This window comes from Papaver somniferum, chromosome 6 (genome assembly GCF_003573695.1).
Source record: "Papaver somniferum cultivar HN1 chromosome 6, ASM357369v1, whole genome shotgun sequence".
Classification (NCBI taxonomy): domain Eukaryota; kingdom Viridiplantae; phylum Streptophyta; class Magnoliopsida; order Ranunculales; family Papaveraceae; genus Papaver; species Papaver somniferum.
Window position 1 is genome coordinate 77,701,328 of NC_039363.1, and position 21,728 is coordinate 77,723,055.

Here is a 21,728-nt window from a genome sequence, read left to right on the forward strand (position 1 = left end):
TTCTTTTCACATGGAGTAATCCCTAACAATTTGGTACCCCGTAACAATGTTGCCTAGTACAGTATAGTCATGTCAGTATTCCGTCAGTACTTGCATAATTCAAGGACGGCCGACTTGGGTGCTCTTATTTCAATTTGAAAGGCGTACTAGATTAATCAGCAATAGTTTCTCATGGAATGTCAATCCCAATTAGGTCCACAGCTTTCTACTTAACATTAACAGAAAAAACCACCTCATCAAGGCTATTTAAGTCAATATCTCACTCTTAAACAATCACCTCCCGCTATTTATAACCAGTTACTAAAGTTCCCACTTTTTCTCATAATTCCCCCTCCCCCACTAGTTAAATCTCCCCTCCTTCTCTGTTTCTCATCAAATCAAATCAAATCACAGAGAGAAATATCAAAAAATGGGTGACGAAGAGAGACAAGTTTTAATAAATCATAGTAATGAAAATAAAAAAGAAATAAAATTTACAAGATCAGCATCAAATGCAGGAGACGAACTAAAGAGTTTTAGATCATGTTTAAGATGGATGTGTGTAGATCAATCTGATCCATTAAGAGCTGGTTTATCATGGTCATTATTTTTCTTGTTAGGAATTGCTGTTCCAATATTATCTCATTCTTTCTTAGCTTGTAAAGATTGTGATGCTACTCATCATAGACCTTATGATGCTAATGTTCAATTATCTTTATCTGCTGTTGCTGCTCTTTCTTTTATTTGTCTGTCTAAATTTAATCGAAAATATGGTCTTCGGAGATTTCTATTCCTCGATAAACTTTGTGGGGAAAGCGAAAGGGTTCGCCAAGGTTACCATTTTCAACTCCAGGTATGTCGCTATTTCTCTGAAAATACTAGCTTATGTCAAATTAAGCAACAAATTTTTTATGTATGTTTATTTCCGGGTAGTTTGCTCTAGAATTTTTATTAATTATTTGGGTTAATATTAACAGAGCAATTTCTAGAGAAAAAAAAAGGTTTTCCATAGCTTTCTTTCTTTCCACGGTTGACTTTCCACGGTTTCAGATTGACTGTTTTGTATTCTCGCATATACACGTAGCAAAACATTAAATTTTAGCCGTCAAAACTGTATAAGGTCAAATTAGGAAGTAGTCCTGTTCTCTAAAAATGTTTAGTTCAAGTTCGTGATGTTAATCATATGACTTGCAGAGATCAATGAAGCTATTGGCTTGCTTTGTTCTGCCATGCTTTGCTGCTGAGTGTTCTTACAAGGTATGGTGGTACAGCTCAGGGGCGAGTCAAATTCCATTCCTTGGCAACGTTTATCTAAGCGATGCAACAGCGTGCATTTTGGAACTGTTTTCATGGCTGTATCGAACAACCATATTTTTCCTAGTGTGTGTCTTATACCGTTTGATATGTTACCTCCAAATACTGAGACTGCAAGACTTCACTAAGGTTTTTCAAGAGGAATCAGAGGTAGAATCCGTGTTGAAGGAACACCTTAGGATTAGAAGGCAACTGACTGTCATAAGTCATCGGTACCGTGGATTCATCATGTTGGCCTTAGCGTTTGTCACTGCCAGTCAATTTGCAGCTTTGCTCAGCACTACTCGAACAAACGCCAATCTTAACATCTTCATGGCTGGAGAGCTTGCTGTAAGTGACAATTACTATTTCATTCGTAGTTCATATATATATATCACAGTATATGTATTCATACGTATGCATCGGTTATGGCCTGCTAAATTGATCTTCTGTTTATGCATGTGCAGCTATGTTCGATGACATTAATGGCAGGGGTTTTCATACTACTGCGTAGTGCCACAAAAATCACACATAAGGCGCAATCCATAACGAGTTTGGCTGCCAAATGGCACATTTGTGCAACTTTAGATTCATTTGAAGGTATCAATGGTGAGACACCAAGGGCTCCGATCTCAACATGTGGACAACAAAGGGTGTCCACTGTTTTTGCCGGTAGTTCTGGTGAATCGGACGAAGAAAGCGTAGATGGAGATGATCACGAAACAAAAATCATACTTCCAAGTTATACGCATACCATTTGTTTCCAGAAAAGACAAGCTTTAGGTATGATACATATATACATCCATAACTTTACAATTTCATTAAATTGATTTTTTTTTACATTAGTTTTGCTCAGATATACTAATTTAATGCACGATTTTGCAGTGACTTATTTCGAGAACAATCGAGCAGGGATAACGGTGTTCGGATTCATGTTGGATAGGACATTGTTGCACACAATTTTTGGGATAAGTTTGTCCTTGGTTCTATGGTTGCTCGGAAAGACTATTGGAATTTCATAAATTCTTTGCTAGAGCAGCTAGAAATGAAGGAAGAAATCAGAAGATGAACAATACATATGTATCATTCTGTAAATTAGATTTTATGAGGCATTATTTATGTTGTGTGATTGAGTTTACGTGGGTTTGTAAGTTACTACAATTACTTTTTGCTCTAAATCTTTGTATATTTCACTATAATGTTTCTGATGTTAGTGAAAGAAGTTTTATTTGTGGGAGTTGATTATCTATGGATTTTGGAAGCTTTAGAGCGTCCACGGTGGGAGAGTAAATCCAAATATTTGGTCTTTTGAACAGACGTAGTGGAACGTATTATCGATCAAATTTTGATCAACGACTAAAACCCAGAGTATATTTGGTCTGGGACCAAGACTAAATCCAAATATAGTCGAGCGTTGGTATACTTCACCTCCCACCACCAGGCGGACATATAATGCACGTCCCACATCAGGCGGACGTATATTCCACGCCCCACATCAGGTGTTGGTATAGTCTACGCTCCACATGGGGCGTACGTAAAGTCTACGCCCCATTTTTTTTTTTTTTTTTAGAATCTACCCAATCAGGTGTTGGTATAGTCTACGCCCCACACCAGGCGAACGTATAATGTACGTCTGACCAAATTTAGTCTTTCCACCGTAGCGTCACACACCATACTAAACCTAAAATTTGATCTTTTTTTCCCTCTTTGGTCTTTGGTTATACTCGCACCACTGCAGTTGCTCTTAGAGCGTCTCCAATCACGATTAAAATCCCAGACTATACTCGTATTTAGTCTGGTAATCAAGCATAGTATAGTCTGGAATTTCTAGGATGTGGGAATTATATAATTGTCTCTTCTTTTCATGGGATTCACAAATACCTTTATGACATAACAAATATATCCCTTTCAATCCAAAGCCCATTAGGGGTCCATTAAGGATTCCGCAAGATTACAATATATCCTTCATATATATTTATTATTCTAAAACCAAAAATCAGCTATCAACGGAAAGAAAAACAGAACAAGAGAGAGAGAGAAGCCGATCTTTCGTCAGCTGAAATCCGAAGAAAAAAAAATTTGAAAAATTTTCTGTGAAATCTAGAGTTTCAATCACCAGAAAATCATCTTCTTCTTCTTCTACTAAATCTATGTTCATCAATTTTATCATTCGACTGTTTAAATCTGAGATCTGAACTAAGTTTCTTCATCAACAACAGAACCAACAGAAAATTCTCGATATGTTTTTCTGCAACAAATTAATTGGTAATGGTGATTCGTGATTGAAGATGAGTAGAAATTCATATGATATTTGCATGTTCGATTTGATGTTTCTAAATCTTCATCTTTGATTTCAGTTTATTCGTATTTTCTGTTGCAGAGATCGTGATTTTGGAAGCTTGATTCTGTGTTTTTGATTCTACTGGATTGATTGGTTCATTTACGTATTATTTGAATTCGAGACCGTTATTCATTTCTTAAAAAGGTATTTATTCAATTTTTCAATCTTCTGTTTTTGATTTTGAATTTCTGTTGTTTTACTTAGATCGAATCATGATTCAATGTTAGGTTTATAATTCATGAGTTTAGGTTCAATGTACTTTGCATGAACCGGTTCTCGTTTTGAATTATTCTGGAGAATTTCATAGTGTGGATGAATAATTAGGAGAATTATTTGGATAATTCTGAGTGTTGAAGAATTATTTTGAGAATATTGAGCGTTGGTGAATCAGTTTTGGTATAATTAGAAGTTAGAAGTTAGTGTAATCAATTAGAAGTTGGAAGTTAGTGTTGATAAACTCAGTTTACATATCTAACGTTCGACATTGTATAAATTTCACGAGGGGAGACAACCCCCGAGTGATGTGCGACATAATTTGTCGCTTAGGTTAGGTTTAGGCTTTTTGTTATGGTTGCAGTGAATTTTTTAACATGGAACATGTATGTTCATGTAGTATTTCATGTTGCAGGTTCACATTTGCACCGATTGCATACTAATCCGATGCGAAGTAACATATATGATGTTGTTTATGCTGTTTTTTTGGTTGTTGACGTAGATTTTTCATTGTTGACACTGAAAATAACCTGGAATTTTTTTCGATTATGGTTGTTGATAGCTGTTTTATTGGATCAACATTGGTTGTTGGATCAACTTTCATTGTTGATGCAAATAAACTGGATAATTTTCTGATTATGGTTGTTGACAGATGTCTTTATTGGATCAACATTGGTTGTTGACAGATTATGGTGTCAACATTGATTTGTTGATCCCAAATTTTGTTTTTATTTTTATGTTCTATTAGTTTTGTTGATCCATTATTATTGTTGCAGAACAAAGATGGCAGTTGCAGAGTTCACTTTATCCAATTTGACCGTATCGCATGTTGTTTCAGAATCAACTACTGTCAGCGAGATGATTAGTGTGGTGAAACAATACTGGCCTTATGTCCCTGAAGACCTCGTAATTTTTGGTTACACTGTAGATAAATTTCACATGTGATTAGTCACGATTTGGAGTTGAGGTTTTCCATTTACTACTGCATCTCGAAAGGGATTGATGTGTTGAAGTTTAACATTCAGTTTAAGATTCGTGTTGATTCCGTTCCTCCTTCTTCGTCATCATCAAGTTTTGTTTCAAACATCGAGGTGGTTGTTGTAGAAGATTTGACGGATGATTCATATTTGATCAAAAGGGTCTCCAAGAAGTCAGATGCTTGAGCCAACATCTTAACTGGAGTAGGGAGGGATTTTGAAAGTGTTAAAGATTGTTGTGATACTTTTAAGAAGTATGAATTTCAGAGTGGTTACAAAACTCACATACGTAAGAGTGACAAGAAACGCTACATTGTGGAGCGTAATAACAAGAAAAGTCAAAATTGTAGCTTGAGGTTTCATGCATCTCTCGTTTCCAATACTAAAGGTGTGTTTCAGTGCAAGACGTTTCTCGGAGAGCATTCATGTGATTTAGCTTCTTCTGATCCAGCAAAAGTCAGGATGACGAAGTCTTTTCTGAAGGATATCTTAATAGATGAATTTAGAGCATCAAAGAAGAAGAAGATTGCAGCCGACGTCAAAGATCTGCTCCATCTGGAATATGATATTGATCTCACGTATAGTCAGGCATACCATGGTTTACAGTTCACTAAAGAGTGTCTTTGGGATGATTATTAGAGCACTGCTCGGTCGAATTCGCAAGCGTTGCTATCTCAAGCTTGTTTGTCAATGTTAGTGATCAAAACTATAAGTCTTCGTTTCTAGTCTACTTATACTGATGTCTCGGACTATGATAGATTGTGCAGTTGATCATTAGACTTCACGACGTTCATCAACTGAAGACAAAGAACTACTAAAACGAGTTTGTGGAACTTCATCAACAAAAGGTATGTGGAGACTAAAACTCATCTATCACTTGGAAAGTCCATTTCTACTCTATCTCCTATATTGAGACATAATACGTATTACTAAATGGTTTTCGATTATGCACATTTGAGATTTCGAGCTGAGTTTAACTCGCTTACATATTTCTCAAAATATGTGTTGGTACTTGGTAAGCTTTCGCTTCAACCAAGTTCATATTATATTCTTGAAGAAAGTAAAAAGATGATCATATTAAAATCGACGAATAACATCTTCCATGGTTTGTGTGATACAATCATTTGGTGTAAACTTGAAATGTTTCGTTATGATTATTTCAATAACTTGAGAATTGCTTTGATGCTAATAGTGTGTGAAAACGGCTATTGTCATCCTCTAAGAAAGTTTCGATGATTGAAATAAGAGTTTAGAACACTTAACCAACATTGGATTATAAATATGTTGTGCACTCTTGCATATATGTGATCCATGTCCGGGAACCATAGTATGCATACCCGTATGCGTACCTGTTGGTTTGAGAAAGTCCGGGAACCTAAGTGCGGGTACCCGTACACATACTGGCGTAAGTTTATAACCGGAAATTTCTGCTGGGTTTGGAGGTATGCGTACCCGTTCGCATACTGGCGAAAACCAAACTTGGTTCGGCTATTCAAGTATGCGTACCCGTTTGCATACTTGAATGGTTAAAGTTCTAAAATCGGTTACGATATGATCAAATACATTTGTATAATAAGAGATGCATTCTTTGCAAATCGTGGCTATAATGTTCATGAATTGATTCGAGTGAATCAAACTGATTTTGCTTTAATTGTGTTCTTGTATACTTCTATGAGAATATAGCAATTGAAAAACTCTTTAACTAGTTTCATTTGAGTCATTTGAACTAGTTATGGTTAAGATGAATAAGGTTGATATGAGAGTGTTCATATATCTAACCTCGGTTATCTACGGTTGAGCCAACATGGTGTACACGTTTAGGTACGGTTACATAAACCTAAATGAGGGTACATTTCATTTGTGTATAACAAGCTAAGTTCGATCTAACGGTTGAAAGATATTATCTTGAATCTAATCAGGATTTCATCTAACAGTGAATATTGAATGCTTTGTTACCAAGGTAACTAAGATTGCAAACCCTGATTTGAAAACTATATAAAGGAGAACTCTAGCAACTGGGAACCTAATCCCCACACCTCCTATGTGATACTAGTTGAGACTAGATTCCATTCTCCATTAACCTTAGGTTTTTCACGAAACCCTGTAGGTTAACGACTTGGAGACTTCATTGGGATTGTGAAGCCAGACCCAACTATTTTCTTTGTAGTTGCGTGTTCTAATCTTAGTTTTACTATCATGATTGAGTATTATCTTTGCTAAGATTTGCTTGAGATTTATCTCCGATAGGTAAGATTAAAAGTAGTCACAAACATCTTCGTCTCATCGTTTGTGATTCCATAATATCTTGTTTCGTTAATCGATTAAGATTATTGTGAGGTGATTGATATTTCTAGGTTGTTCTTCGGAAATATAAGTCCGGTATATCAATTGGTTTCTGTTCACCTTGATTTATTCAAAATACAGAACAAAACTCGCAGGTATTTCTATGGGAGACAGATTTATCTATTATAATAGACTTTTCTGTGTGAGACAGATTTGTTTATCAAGTCTTCGACTTTGGGTCGTAGCAACTCTTGGTTGTGGGTGAGATCAGCTAAGGGAATCAAGTGCGTAGAATCCTGCTGGGGTTCAGAGATGTATGGAGCGTAACTGTACCTTGATCAGTGTGAGATTGATTAGGGCTCAACTACATTCCAGTCTGAAGTTCATTGGTAGTAGGCTAGTGTTTGTAGCGTCTTAATACAGTGTGGTGTTCAAAGATGGACTAGGTCCCGGGGTTTTTCATCATTTGCGGTTTTCCTCGCTAACAAAATTCTGGTGTCTGTGTTATTTCTTTTCCGCATTATATTTTGTTATATAATTGAATATCACAGGTTGTGCGTTGAATCGATCAATTGGTAAATCCAACCTTTGGTTGTTGATTGAAATTGATTGATCCTTGAACATTGGTCTTTGGTACCGTTCAAGTTATTTCTCTTATATTCAATCGTGCTCGCAAATTCCTATTTGCTGATTGCATATTGAATTGAGAAATTGAGATACAACTCTTGGATATACTTTTCTTGAGATTGAGTCTGACTGTCTAGTTGATTCTCTCAAAAGTATATTGGAGTTTGTCCATACAGGTTGCTAACCGAAATATTGGGTGTGGTTGTTAGACCCCCGCTTTTTCAGTGATGACATCAAGTCCTATTCAGACTTTGTTTGGTATAAAGAATCAATTGAACGTTATAATCCTGGAAGCGTTGTAAAGTTTGAGTATAATGGTGCAACGAAGCAGTTCCAAAGGTTTTTTGTAGCTTTCGAAGCTTCCATTACTGGTTTCAATAATTATTATCGTCTGATGTTATTTACTGATTGTACTTTTCTCACTGGGAAGTTTAAGGGCGGTCTTATGGTTGCTTGCGGGAAAACTGGTAATCAAGGTATGATTTTTATTTTTATTTTCTCTTTTTTAATTATTAAGTATTTCAACTTTCGTTGTTGAATTCACAATATAGTCTGATATGTACCTGGATTTCAATTCTATGGATCACATAACTTTTGTTCATCCCATAATTATTGTTGTTGATCCCATAACTTTTGTTGTTGATCCATTATTTCAATTGTTGATCCATAACTTTTTTGTTGATCCCATTTTTTTGTATCAAGTTTTGTTGTTGGTCCATAATTTCAATTGTTCATCCCATAACTTCTGTTGTTGATCCCATAATTCCAGTTGTTGATTACATAACTTTTTGTTGTTGATCCCATAATTCTTGTTGTTGATTCCATAATTTTTGTTGTTTACCCCATAACTTGTTCATGGATTTCAGTTTCTATGGGTCACTTTTTGAATCTTTGGTTTTTTTTTTGTATTTTGTAGAAATCTATCCAGTTGCATTTGGAATTGTACCTTGCGAAAATTGTGATAGTTGGGAATGGTTCTTAACCAATTTGAAGGGTATTATCAGTGAAGATCGTCCACTTACCATCATATCAGACCGTGGAGATGGCCTTTTGAAGCATGTCCCTGTGATCTTCCCAAAGGATCATCATTCGTACAGTTTGTACCACATGAAAGGGAATATTCCTGTTCCAAAGGGAAAGAGTAGGCAAACTGTTGTGAAGTTGTTTGAAGAGTGCTACACTGAGTTAACAAAAGAGAAATTTTATGCTGCTACAAAGAGTATGAGCAATCTGAAGCTGGATTCAGTTATTGATTGGATGGTAAAGATTTCATTCCAGAACTGGGCTGCTCATGCATATCTAAGAGAAATGTTTGGTGAGAACACATCGAGCATTGATGAGAGTTTTAACAACGTGATTAAGTATGATAAGCGGCTTCCAGCACTTGGCTTATCGATTATATTTGTGCTAAGGTAATGGAGCATAACTACAAGAGGTTGGTGGAGTCTAGTAAGTGGACTGCAAAGCTTACTCCCCGGATGCAGGCTAGGCTCAACAAGAGGGTGACTGACTGCCGTCTTTACAAGTTCTGAAGATAAAGTGATAAAGTTTTTTAGATCATTTCACCTACTGGAAAGCACACAGTCGACTTGGATGCTGAGACATGCACTTGCAATTGGTGGCAGAAGCATAGTTTCCCTTGCACCCACTCGATGAAAGCGTTGCAGATTGGGGAAGATGAACCTTACAAGCACATCATTTCGTATTATACAGCGAGTACTATAGAGGTATGTATGCTCGTCCTATCTATCCTATTCCCGACAGTGAAAGGCCGCCTAATATTGATGAGGAAGGTTATGTCTTGCCTCCCAATGGTGGTCGAGCGTCAGCTGGAAGGCCAACTACTTCAAGGTACAGGGGTTGTCGAGAAAAATTTTGCAAGAAAAGGAAGTGTGGTCAGTGTGGGAGACTTGCCTTCCATAACCGTCGTAGATGTCACAGAGCTCCTTTGGCTCCTCGTGCAACAGTGTTCCGCAAGGAGTCTAATTCCAGGATGATCAACTTTTTGAGGAAGATGTTGTTCTGAAGTTTTTGTGAATGCTTTCCTATTTTCTGAACTTTTTTTTGTAAACTTTTTATGTTAGTTCTTGGATGATCAACTTGGATGTTAGTTCTTTTTATGCTTTCCTATTTTTCTTGTTGGATTTGTCGTGTATTTAATGACATACATTCTATTTTATTTGTTTATGAATGTCATCAGTTTATCAGTTTGCAAGTTCCAGGTTTACTTGTTTTTTACAGGAAAAAGTACTATGTAAACAGTATCAACATATCATTATTGATCCAAATCATGGGATCAACTTCCATTGTTGATCCCCCTTTACCGGATCAACTTCCATTGTTGATGCTTAATGAAAAGAAAAATATTGCATGGTTTTATCTTGATATACAAGTTAACTCCATTATCTGTGCATACTTGCAATCTTTAATATTAACATTCATTCACTTGATAGGAAACCAATCACTTATTCATCAATTATTTTTTTGACCCATTGATTTTTGGGATCAACTCCCATTGTTGATCCTATTCATGGATCAACTTCCACTGTTGATGCTCAATAAAAAGAAAAAAGTTGCATGGTTTTATCTGTATATACAAGTTAACTCCATTGGATGTGCATACCTGGAATCTTTGTAGATAACAAACATTCATTCACTTGATAACAAACCATTCATTCAATATTTTATAGTTGGATAGAAATCAGTAAACCAAACTAATACTAATATTAATTCATAACAAACAATTACTAAATATATCATCCAAATTGTTTAAGAACATAAACAGACCTTCAGACATTTCTTTACAGTAAATAAGATGTATTTTCAAACTACCTTCCAATGAGCAGACCTACATTTACACCTAAGATGTTTCTTTTGTCAGAGCATGAACAATATGTTGCACTAATCTAATGGTTCAACAGAGTTTTTCAAATTGATTATTTCTTCAACCGAGTCGGTAAGTGGTTGTGCTTCCTTAATCTCTTCGAATGAGCCGGTAAGTTGTTGTACTTCCTTATCTTCTTCAGGTGTGTTAGTAATTTCTAAAACTTGTTTCCATGCATCAAATTCCCCCAACATCCTGGCATCCATCTTCACTCTCTTCCTGTTTATCTTGTTATGGTATTCGACGCTCTTATCATCTAGATCCAAGCAGTGTCCACGTTTCACCAAACACTTCATGAATAAGAAAATGTGGATTGCACAGTCCAACCCTTTTTGTTGTGGTACAGGGTAGTGGTCAAAATATGTACTTATTGGTCCACCTGTCTCAACATCTTTTTTTCCCATTTTGTTCAGGATATCAGTAAATGGTTATACCATGACAGAGTATGTTCATTGTATCCTTTATTGTGATATATGGTGTTGAAAATTGACCATCTTCCACCTATTAACCCAAGCAGCACCCAATGGAATGGTCACTTTTTCTTTTCCTAGAGGCTCATTGGTACGGTCAGGAACGTGCCATCGCCATTCACTGTGTAATTCTCCCTTACCTGAGCTGTAATCCCACATTCCTCCACTTTCGTGGCATCTTTGGTAGCTACTGCGCCCCTCAACAGTTGATGCATCATATTCTTGACATTAGTTTGTTTTTGATATTAGATAACAACAAGTATACTTGAACCATCCCTAGCACACTAAATTGTTTCATCTCACCTAAATAAGATTTCAACTACGATAATATAGACCTAAATAAGTTGATGTAACAAGTTATTGAAAAGACAGATTAAGAGTTTTTGTTACTTACATAAGCATTTGTAGACAGAATCAAGTGCTTCTTCCCGTAGTAGTTCGGCTTAGTTGTATCTTGCATCTTTGATTGCAGCATGTTGATGTAGTAATCAACAATCTCGTTGTTAATGTTTTGGTCATCCATTAGATCTTGGATATGCTTTCCATAGATGATCTCTTCCTTGTCATTGTTGAAATAAAAGCTACATGCTCTCTCACTGCATTTTTTAAATGAAAGTATTATTATCATGACATAACATATTAGAAATTCTAACTGTAACTTTGATTACAATCGTTTTTTCGAAGATGTTCCATGGCATCAACTTTTATTGTATACACCTATAAATAAACAAGCAAGTTGTTACAGAGTTACATACCTTTCTGTCGCTTTCTCAAAGAATGGACGAAGGACCTTTTCTTCTTCCTCGGTGCAGGATTTCCAGAGTTTGAGTTTTTCTGGCTTCATAAGCTTTGTTGGCTCAGGTGGCGTCACATCAATGTAATCGTCGAGGTCAATTATTATCGGTTCTTCAGAACCTCTGCCCTTCTTCTTCTTCTTTCACGTAGTATTGATTCAAAGTTGTGGTCCAATTGAACTTTGGAGAGGATAACAATACTATGTTCTTGTACAACAACCATTGAGTATAGTGATTTTTTCATTCTAACAAATCTCTTTTTGAGTATCATCATAATTTGTTATCGCTGCGATCTTCAACAACAAAGGTGCTGAACGAACACATGCAAAACCATAGAAGAACTTAAAGTACGAAGAATTCAAGAGCTTTTTGAGATGAAATATTATTTTATTTTAATCAATATGTATTGAATAGGTTTGTCACTAAAATTGACAAATGGGGAGATTGCTAGAGCAATGCTCAGTTGAACGCACAAGTTTTGTTATCTCAAGCTTGTTGTCAATGTTTGTTAAACAAAACTATATCTTGATTTCTAGTCTACTAAGTCAAGTGTCGGACTAGGTTTAGAATTTGGTAGTTGAGTACAAGACATCACCCTCGAAGACTAAAGATCAACGAAGACATTTGGATAATTTCATCAACAAGGTGTGCGAGGATTTAACTATTCTATTTACTCATGATCTTACCATTCAATCATTTTGATACTATGTCATATGACTTCTAGTAGATTTATTGCAAATAAGAAACTTCAAGTCAAGCTTTGTTATTAAACATCCGAAATATGATTCAAGTATTGGATGTTCAAATGTCCTTAACAATAGTGGTTCGATTGTTCAAGAATTAACTTTTGGATAAATTGAAAATTTCTCAAGTAATGATTTTATCATTTGGGAATGTTTCAAACATCAAAAGACAGAATTCAGAACTTCTGATATTTTGACTCAGGGTAGGTTGGTGAATCATCTCGAAAACCATAGATATCCGAGTTTCTGAAATACAGGAAGGTTGGCGAACCAGTTCGCAAACCATAACTTCAGAACGGGACAGTTCATGAACCTAGTTAATGAAGTGTGGTGATCTAAATTCTTAATATTGGTGTAAAAAGCTAAGTAGTTGGAGAACCCGGTTCATGAACTGTAGCACCCTGACTTGTGAACTATTGCTTTACGGTTCACGAATCATTTCACGAATGGTCCCAGTAAACATTAGAAAATACTTAAAGACTTATTTTTCAAGTATGTTTAGCATTACTATGACTCTCATAAACACCTCTATGATATCATCGATCACTAAAACACTTGTGTATATGCATCGCAATTAAATTCTTAAGTGTTTAAATGAACATCAAATTGCTTATAGTTCATACGGCATATTTGCCAAAGAACGATCATTATACATGATTCTGTATCTGGACCACTGTGTATATTCTTCTATGTGATTCCAAGACTAATTCTCACATGCTTACTTAAAACCATAATTAGAGCTTCATCTAAACAGAGAGAATGTTTGCTTGAATCTCAAGTTATCTTAGCTTGAATTTTAAGCAACCCTCAGTCTTGAACATATATAAATAGAGATGCTCTTTCAACTGAGAAACTCAGTCCCTGACACTTTGTGTCCTAGTTGATAGATTGAGTCGCCCTTTATTGACCTAGGTTCATCTAACAAACATAATTATGTCTACGACTAAAATATTTCTTTTTGGGGATTCGTGAAGCCAAGTCCAGCTATCTTTTATCTTGATAGTTAGTGTATCTTGATCTCGCTGTTCTGTTATTGAGGTTTTCGTAATCTCTTTCGGGAAATATAAATAGAAATTGCAAAGTTCTCATCGTCTCAGACTTTGTGATTCCTCAAGATAGATATCTGAAAATGTATCTTAATTGTTTAGTTCAAGATTGTTCTTGGGAGGTGGTTAAAGATCTAGGCTTCTCAGCTAACTGAGTATAAGTGTTCCGGATTATAGATAAATACTGAGTTAATATGAATTAAATAAAATTGAGCCGTTAATTTAATGATTATGATTTTAATTTAATGATTTAATAATAATTTTATTATTAATGAAAATATTTCTAAAAATATAAAATAAATTATTAAGATGCTCACACATTCGTCGATGAATAATTTAGGATAACATTGGTTTATCATCCAAAAAATCCGCTTAATTTCTCACATCCTAATTAAAAGGAAAATCTATTTCGAAGGTTTTTATTTGTTATTATTGAATTTTCATTGTCAACTAATTCCATAAACCTTTGAAACACATTGTCAAAGTGGTTAAACTCAAATTTCCATCGCTTGCAACTAATATCCATGATCGAATATGAGCAACATCTCCTCCTCGAGTAAAGCGAGTACTAACCATTTCGATGTAGAGATGGTATATGTTGAATTCTATGAGATTGATTATTTAGAGAGGATTAGTTACTAGTTGTAGGATAATGAACAATTGGGTGACCTAGATAGTGCTGAACAACGGAGACAAAGTCGTTGGCGATAGAAACATGACCGAATGGTATAGTGGCCACCAAAAGATGGAGTCTCTATCATTCGGTAGAAACTATACTACGACTGTCTAGTATATTTTTCACCTTGCCAGTTATGTTTCGCACTTTTCCATAACGATAGTGGGGAAAAATTAACAAATTCCCCTCTATGTTATACCCATACTCCTGGAAACTTCACCACCCGATCAGCACGAAGAAAACATAATCCACATATAAATGACCCAGCAAACATAATCCACGTATAAATGACCCAGCTAGGTGGAAAAGGCCCTCGTGCAAGTCAAATGTAACACTAAAGGGAGTTGATTAATTCCTCTGACCCGCTAAAGAACTAGGATAGAGATTCCACCCTTCAATATTACTATGCAAGACTTTAGTTTTTAGTACCGACTCTTTTAGACCTCGTTTAACCACTCAGACATCTATCCAACTCCATTACTTACTATTGGAATACATACAATTTGCATGCATTGTTTGATAATGAAACTGTAGACAAAATCATTAATATTAGAATTCCCAAGTGAGGAAGTGAGAGATTGAGATGGAAACCTAACAAAAATGGTTTGTTTACTGTCAAATCAGCTTACAGGGTGGTAAATGATGTAGGAAATGATGCAGTGGACAGTGTTATCCAGTTAAACTTTCCTTGATTAAACTTTTGGAATGCAAAATTGCCTCCAAAGATTCTTCACTTTTTACGGAAATGTGTTCACAATTATTTAAGTGTAAATGAAATATTAGCTAAGCATGTTCAGAACATAGATGATATTTGTCCCTTATGTAAAGCTGAACCGGAATCTTTAGACCATTTATCAATTTTCTTATAACCAGAACTATATGGTTTGCTCTATAAAGTAACTTTGCAGGCATAATTGGAGGAAGAACTCTAAAAACTTGGATTGAAAGTTGGTTTGTTGGTCCCATTAATATGATTGACTTATATCGCAGGTACAATATTATGGAACATCTGGAAAGCTAGATGTTCCATTGTTTAACAAAAATTGATTTGCAGGTTACCAGGTTAGTGAGTCAGATTCAAAAAGAACTTAGTGAGTGGAATGAGCACCTAAACCGATAGGCTGCTCATCTGACAGTACCTAGAGTGGAAGTTAGATGGACTACCCCTAGAACTGGATTTCACAAAGTCAATTTTGATGCTTCTTTCCTAAAAGTTAATAAATCAATGGGCATATGTCTAATCATGGTTGATGATGCAAGTATTTTTGAAGGAGCATGGAACAAGCCTGGAATATCTGAAGATGAGGAACAAGCTGAAGCGTTGGCAGCTTATGAAGCTATAAAATGAACAAGGAATAACAATGTTCGGCACCTATACTTAGAGGTGATTCTCTTAATAGGCAATAAAAGGTGTAATAGACAATGTTGGATGGACTAACAACTCCATCATTTTAGATTGTTTAGATTTGTTTAAAAGTTTTACAAGCTAGGATTGTACTCATGTACCAAGAGATACAAATTCTGTGGCAGACACTCTTTAGATAGAATTATTAGTAATGATATTTTCTAGGGACTGAGTCGCCTGTGTGGCTTAAGAATCTCAAAGATTCGAACTGATTCGAAGTAATGAAATCTATCCTTTCCTATTAAAAAAACTATTGGATTTGATCCCCTCTTACTATTAGATTTGAACCAATGACTCTTGTGGTATGAATAACGGCTGATTCAAGTAGGTACCTACTAACAACTAACAAGTAAGCGAGTCAACCCTCACCAGAGGTAGATCTTTGGATCATCCAGCCACTGTATATTGGCTTTTGGCGGCGACCATTATAAAGAGGCTTGGGTAATCTCCATTCCTAAGACAATGTTGTTTGTCAGCTGTAGGGGACCGACACTTACAATTAGTTCCTTAACTTACTTTCTAGGTACATCGGTTTTCTCAGTTATATGTCTATGAAACGTTTGAAGCCAGGTTTCCCCCTCCTACTAGTTACACTTACTCAGTTGTAAACCTAGCCTGAATCACCAATTCAATTGATATCAAATTAACTTCAACAACATCAAAAACCCCAAACATGATGAATACACGAATGAATTGGAAGTTTAGGAGTAAGATCAGAGATAGATTCGTCTCTGGGATTTCATTAATTTCCAGAAACTTTTCTTTTGTTTCAAATACAAGTGTAGCGGACATGGCAGCTAAAGATGGTGAGCTTAGAGTTTTTATAGTTTCTGGAGAAGTTTCAGGAGATACTATTGGTTCTCGCCTTATGTCTTCTCTCAAAACACTCTCTCCTTCGCCTCTCCGTTTTGCTGGTGTTGGAGGGTAACCTAGAACTTTCAACTTATTTACTCCCTTATAATCTCTGAAATTTAAGTTATTCTGCTATTTCGTTTGATTTCAGAAAAACTATTATTGATTCAGGTCATTGATGTCTAAAGAGGGGTTGAAATCTTTGTTTCCAATGGAAGATATAGCTGTAATGGGCATTTGGGAACTGTTACCACATTTAAATAAAATTAGGGTGAGACGGAAATATGATTTTGCTTTCTGTACTTGCTAAGGTCTCAAATTAATGTCCTTCGCCTCCATGAAGAGGTTATTTTCTTCACCAGATGAAAGGAATCGACTCTAATTCGCTTCATCTACTGGAATCTGGAAGAACAGGGTAGGTTGAAGGATGCAACAGATGCAGCCGTTTCTTTTCATCCTCATGTTGTCGTAACTGTCGACTCCAAAGGCTTCTCATTTCGTCTCCTAAAGCAATTGCACGGTAATGTCAACGAGAACCACCTCTAACTTGAAGGTGCAAATTTCTTTTACCTGAGTACTGAGGGAAGACAATAAAATCTTGTGTGCAGCTAAATTTAATCAGCAAGGTCTGGATAGACCATTACACATCCATTATGTAGCTCCATCGTTCTGGGCTTGGAAAGGTGGTGAAGCAAGACTGAAAGGGCTTGCAGAGTTTGTAGACCATGTAATGTGTATTCTTCCGTTCGAGGAAGAAGTTTGCAGATCAAATGGACTTGATGCAACCTTTGTTGGCCATCCCATATTGGAAGATGCGTTATGCTCGCCTTCGGTATGAACCACTTCTCCTCAAAGAGTTTGTTGACAGATGAACACTCCCCATCAAGTACTTCGTTCTGTCAATTTCTAATGGTTCCGCCACACAATAGTTTATCTCACTCAACTGATGGAAGTAACTAACTCCTCAGAAGTATCTTGTTATATAGGGATGTAATACTCCACCAAATGAATGGAAGATGCACGGTGATGCTGAAGGCTTTCGAAGGAAATATGGATTATCTTCAGGTAATATATATATGTTATGAAAATACAGGAGTTATTGTACATCTATGATTCTAACCTTTCGAAACAATTTACCTGTAAATGATAGATCCAACTTTTTCTGACGTGTTTGTTGGTATTCAAAGGAGCCACAATCATTTCTGTGCTTCCTGGAAGCAGATTACAAGAGGTTTCTCGTATGATGCCTATATTCTCTGACACTATGGAGCTAGTTAAGGATTCCTTCCCTGAGCTTACAACAGTTATTCCAGTCGCACCACATCAGCAAGTTGAGGAGTACATAAGTGCTGCCATCAAGACATGGCCTGTTTCCACCATTCTGATATCCGGGGGTTCCCCGCAGTTGAAATATGATGCATTCAGTGTACGTCTGTGCTTGAAATATGGTTTGGTTCAATTGGTTAAATCTTTTGTACTATGCATTATATGGTTCTTACGAGGTGGATTAAAACTGTTGCAGGCAAGTATTGCTGCATTAAGTACCTCCGGCACCGCCGCTCTGGAGTTACAACTTGCTCGGTTACCCTGTGTTGTTGCCTATCGAGCTCATTTTCTAACGGAATGGTTCATCTGGTACAAAGCAATCATACCCTACATTTCCCTCCCTAATATTTTGTTGAACTCTGCTATTATTCCTGAAGCTCTCTTTCATCGATGCACGCCTACTAATGTAGCCGCATTTCTCAAGTAAGTTTGCCTTGCAATCTTCTCTTGATAAAGTATCTGATTTAAATATGCAAGTGCATTGAGATTGCCAATGTGGGTTTACTTCACTGCAGGCAAGTGATTAATGTAGAAGCCATGCGGGAAAAGCAGATATTTGCTGCTGAACAGGTTCTTAGACTACTATATACTCGAAGAAGAAATTTAGGTCCAGAAGAAGTGACAACAAAATTTGATTATTACACCCCAAGTATGACTGCAGCATCCACCATATTGTTCTCCGCAAAAAGGAGCAGGTCATAAAATGTAAATCCGAATTCCCTTTTGTGGTTGTAAGATTGATGAAAGAAGATAAACTTATTATACTTCCTCAAATCAAAATTTTCATTGCCCAATCTCTTGTTCTTAGCTGTTACAAATAATATGTTCGATTTTTAACATTATCGTGTATGCGCTACAATGTGCACGCTCACCGGTAAACTTGAATAACTGGATGGCATGAATCATCCCAGAAGGATGGATAGGACATAATCTGAATAATACTTGTGTAAACAAACTGTAAACTAAAAAGCAATAAAAGGGTGTCAGAAACTTTAATATCATTTTGAAGCAAGGTGTGCAGCATACATAAGCCTGCAGTGCCGAGGCCTACAAAAAGTTCAAGAATTCGAAAGATTTCACGAAGAACTCCTTAGTTTTGTTTTGATCCATGATTCCAAGGATTGCAGCTCGTCATTGCTAACTGAATGGCCAAGACCAGGGTAAGCCTACAAGTAACATATATATAAGTCCCGGCATGTTAAGTCAAACCGAATGGAATGTAAAGTGCGGCATATCTTACCTTAAATTCACAGCGTATGCCATTTTGTTCAAGGAATGGAGGGCCAGCTTGTCCAGCTTCGAATAAGACCGTTCCATCGGCGAGACCATGGGACCATAGAATAGGTGTCTGCACATATATTTAAATCTCAGACAACTAACTCATGTGATTTCTTACAAAAGCTAATTCAAACGAAAAGAAAAAGATAAACTCTTAAATCGAACAACCATCTGTAGAATCATTAAAAGCAGGACAGCTGAAGTCTTCAACTGCGTTACAAGATAAGTACCTTCTTCGCACTTGGTGAGAAGCGTTCAATGACAGACGAACCAAAAGGTACCCATCCACTGAAGACAGCACCTCCACCTAGAGTTTTTGGGTACAGTAATACACTAGCTAAAGTCAAAGCACCTGCCAACCGATGCAGCTAGTAAGAACCACATTTTAGAGAGAAAGTACAAGAATGTAGCTGTTCTTGAAGATCAAAGTTAATACCCCCTTGGCTGAATCCACAAATGAATATGTTCTCGGAATTTGTGCCAGCAGCGACCTCCTTATCTATAATCGCGTGCACTTTTTGAACTGCTTTTAGCACTCCACTATCATCTTTCGGAGATGTCTGGTGCAGCAAAAGCATTGAGATTCACATTATTTTAGTTGAATGAAGCAACAAATCATCTTATGGGAGGATATTGTCCAAATAAAAGTCAAAACACAAAGATATCAAAAACAGTTGTAAGGAATAGCTTACAGCACTGATTGGTATCTCATGGATGTCAAACCAAGATGGCATCACAGCACCATCTACAAAAAAGAAGCACATAAATAAATAATACATTCGGTGATACCAGAATGAAAATAACTTCGCTTTCTCTTTATGAACTCAGAATTTTCTCCCACAGCTTTGGTTAATATGCTTGATAGATATCGTAAGAAATCTAGTACAACCCAAATGTAGGTACATCAGTGCTTCAATTTCCCTCTCTGAAACTCACTATTGTATTCTAAGCCAACCAAAATCTCTTTCTAGCAAATGCAGATCCTCTTTTCATACCCAAGATTATGTTTAACTTAATCAGCCCTACCAAAATTAAAAAAGAATGATTCTGGCGCAATTAGAATCAAACGAAAGCATTTCTTTCCCTAGACTCTAACTAGAATCGAACTGCCACATTTCAAATCAAAACTTCAAATACGACTAACAGTTATAGGAACCCTAACAACCCATTTATTAAACTAATTAAGGTAAAAAAAGAACAAGAATCGACAAATATGAACAAATGAAATTACTAAAACCGAACCTCAATCCAAAATCAAATCTTCATGGGGAAACAAACAATCAAGTAAGACGAATACCCAGTACTCAAATTCCACATTACAAATTCACTAAGTAAAAAAAAGAACAAAAGCTTGATGGAAATTAGTCAATGTCTTACTGTTACAGGAAACAGGATTCGGAGAAGCAGAAGGAAACAACCACTTAGTATTTCTGAATTCAGGAGAAGTGAAGAATGATCTGATGGGTTCATTCGCAGGACCTGAATCACCTAATCCATGAAGCCATAAAATAAAGCTTCGAGCCATAGTAGTCGTAGTATTTTCTTGTTGAATCTTCAACGGAGATGATGACGGTGGTGACGATGAAGGTGATGGTTGGAAGTAGACGATGAAGAGAGAAGTAATTGTGAATGTAATGATGAGAAGAAAAAATGGTTTCAGAAACTGAAATAATATATTTCTCATGACTGATTCATTACTGCTAGTTTAATTGCAGAAAAAAAGATTATAGCCAAGGATGACTCAAAACTTTCCTCGCTTTGATCACAATACCTAGTGTATCCCTATGTCCGGTCGGGCAATGATCTGCGTTACACTGTTGCAGGCCAAGTCAGTATCTGACAATATTGCGCGATACTGCATAGACTCTCAAGTGCTAAGAATGGCATAATCCTGTAGCGTCAGTGAAGCGCAAAGGTAGCGCTACAGTGTAAAGACGTTTAACTAAGTAATGAAGCTTATTAGCCGACACAATGAAGTTTCATTGAGGGAAAGGCAAGACAAAGCCAAAATGACAAGATGCGACATGCGATGTTGGCATTAAGGCATATCCATGGAATTGGGTTGGCCCAAACTCAAGGATGATGCAATAAGGTAGAGTAGGCCAAGAGTTGGTCTATGCATTAGTTCAAGGCAGGGCCAAAGCTTAAACAGTGCAAACAAACTAGCAATGCAAGAGTGGCATTGTTATTGTCAAGCAAATTGGCTAAGTGAAGCATGTGATGCATGAATAACTAGAATGAGCTTAAGGAGTTGGCCTTGATGATTGAAGTACAAGGATTGTTCTTGCATTAGCTTAGAACAAGAAGTAGGCGTGGCCAAGGTGGATGTGCATTGGATCAAGGCTAAATTCAGTAAAGCGCAACATTAGTGCAATACAAATCAAATGACGGTTAGGAGTTGGTTACGAGCTTCACAAGCATGTCAATGACGCGAGTGATAAGCACGGTATGTGCTACATTTTATACCCATTTTATATTAGCTAAGACTCGATATTTTGACTAATAACTCTATTTTAATGCTTTTGTAGAAAGTACAGATGA

At 36.5% G+C, this 21,728-nt stretch overlaps 3 protein-coding genes across 3 annotated transcripts; 2 read left to right on the forward strand and 1 right to left on the reverse strand.

Annotated features, from left to right (window-relative positions):
• The first annotated feature begins 312 nt into the window (after positions 1-312).
• Positions 313-2,516, forward strand: LOC113288060. Its single transcript, XM_026537002.1, has 4 exons — positions 313-832; positions 1,174-1,623; positions 1,740-2,055; positions 2,158-2,516. Exons 1-4 carry the CDS (start codon positions 410-412, stop codon positions 2,292-2,294), a joined length of 1,326 nt encoding a protein of 441 aa, XP_026392787.1. The 5' UTR covers positions 313-409; the 3' UTR covers positions 2,295-2,516.
• Positions 2,517-16,135: 13,619 nt separating this feature from the next.
• On the forward strand, positions 16,136-18,703 carry LOC113288061 (probable lipid-A-disaccharide synthase, mitochondrial). Its single transcript, XM_026537003.1, has 8 exons — positions 16,136-16,655; positions 16,755-16,854; positions 16,998-17,103; positions 17,192-17,415; positions 17,570-17,648; positions 17,771-18,009; positions 18,106-18,332; positions 18,425-18,703. Exons 1-8 carry the CDS (start codon positions 16,405-16,407, stop codon positions 18,609-18,611), a joined length of 1,413 nt encoding a protein of 470 aa, XP_026392788.1. The 5' UTR covers positions 16,136-16,404; the 3' UTR covers positions 18,612-18,703.
• On the reverse strand, positions 18,681-20,901 carry LOC113288062 (carboxylesterase SOBER1-like). The gene is made up of 6 exons (XM_026537004.1): positions 20,565-20,901; positions 19,880-19,932; positions 19,624-19,747; positions 19,418-19,539; positions 19,150-19,257; positions 18,681-19,075 (listed from the first exon to the last, which is right to left on the reverse strand). Exons 1-6 carry the CDS (start codon positions 20,869-20,871, stop codon positions 18,986-18,988), a joined length of 804 nt encoding a protein of 267 aa, XP_026392789.1. The 5' UTR covers positions 20,872-20,901; the 3' UTR covers positions 18,681-18,985.
• Positions 20,902-21,728: the final 827 nt, after the last annotated feature.

Bases quoted from the DNA above. Each gene is read 5' to 3' on its own strand.
- LOC113288062 (XM_026537004.1), bottom strand. From the start codon at position 20,871: ATGAGAAATATATTATTTCAGTTTCTGAAACCATTTTTTCTTCTCATC. The intron at 19,540-19,623 runs GTATTAACTTTG...ATCGGTTGGCAG, and splicing joins TTGTGGATTCAGCCAAGGGG to GTGCTTTGACTTTAGCTAGT. The intron at 19,258-19,417 runs GTACTTATCTTG...ATATATGTGCAG, and splicing joins TCTCACCAAGTGCGAAGAAG to ACACCTATTCTATGGTCCCA.
- LOC113288060 (XM_026537002.1), top strand. From the start codon at position 410: ATGGGTGACGAAGAGAGACAAGTTTTAATAAATCATAGTAATGAAAAT. The intron at 1,624-1,739 runs GTAAGTGACAAT...ATGCATGTGCAG, and splicing joins TCATGGCTGGAGAGCTTGCT to CTATGTTCGATGACATTAAT. The intron at 2,056-2,157 runs GTATGATACATA...ACGATTTTGCAG, and splicing joins CCAGAAAAGACAAGCTTTAG to TGACTTATTTCGAGAACAAT.
- LOC113288061 (XM_026537003.1), top strand. From the start codon at position 16,405: ATGATGAATACACGAATGAATTGGAAGTTTAGGAGTAAGATCAGAGAT. The intron at 17,104-17,191 runs GTAATGTCAACG...TCTTGTGTGCAG, and splicing joins TCTCCTAAAGCAATTGCACG to CTAAATTTAATCAGCAAGGT. The intron at 18,333-18,424 runs GTAAGTTTGCCT...ACTTCACTGCAG, and splicing joins AATGTAGCCGCATTTCTCAA to GCAAGTGATTAATGTAGAAG.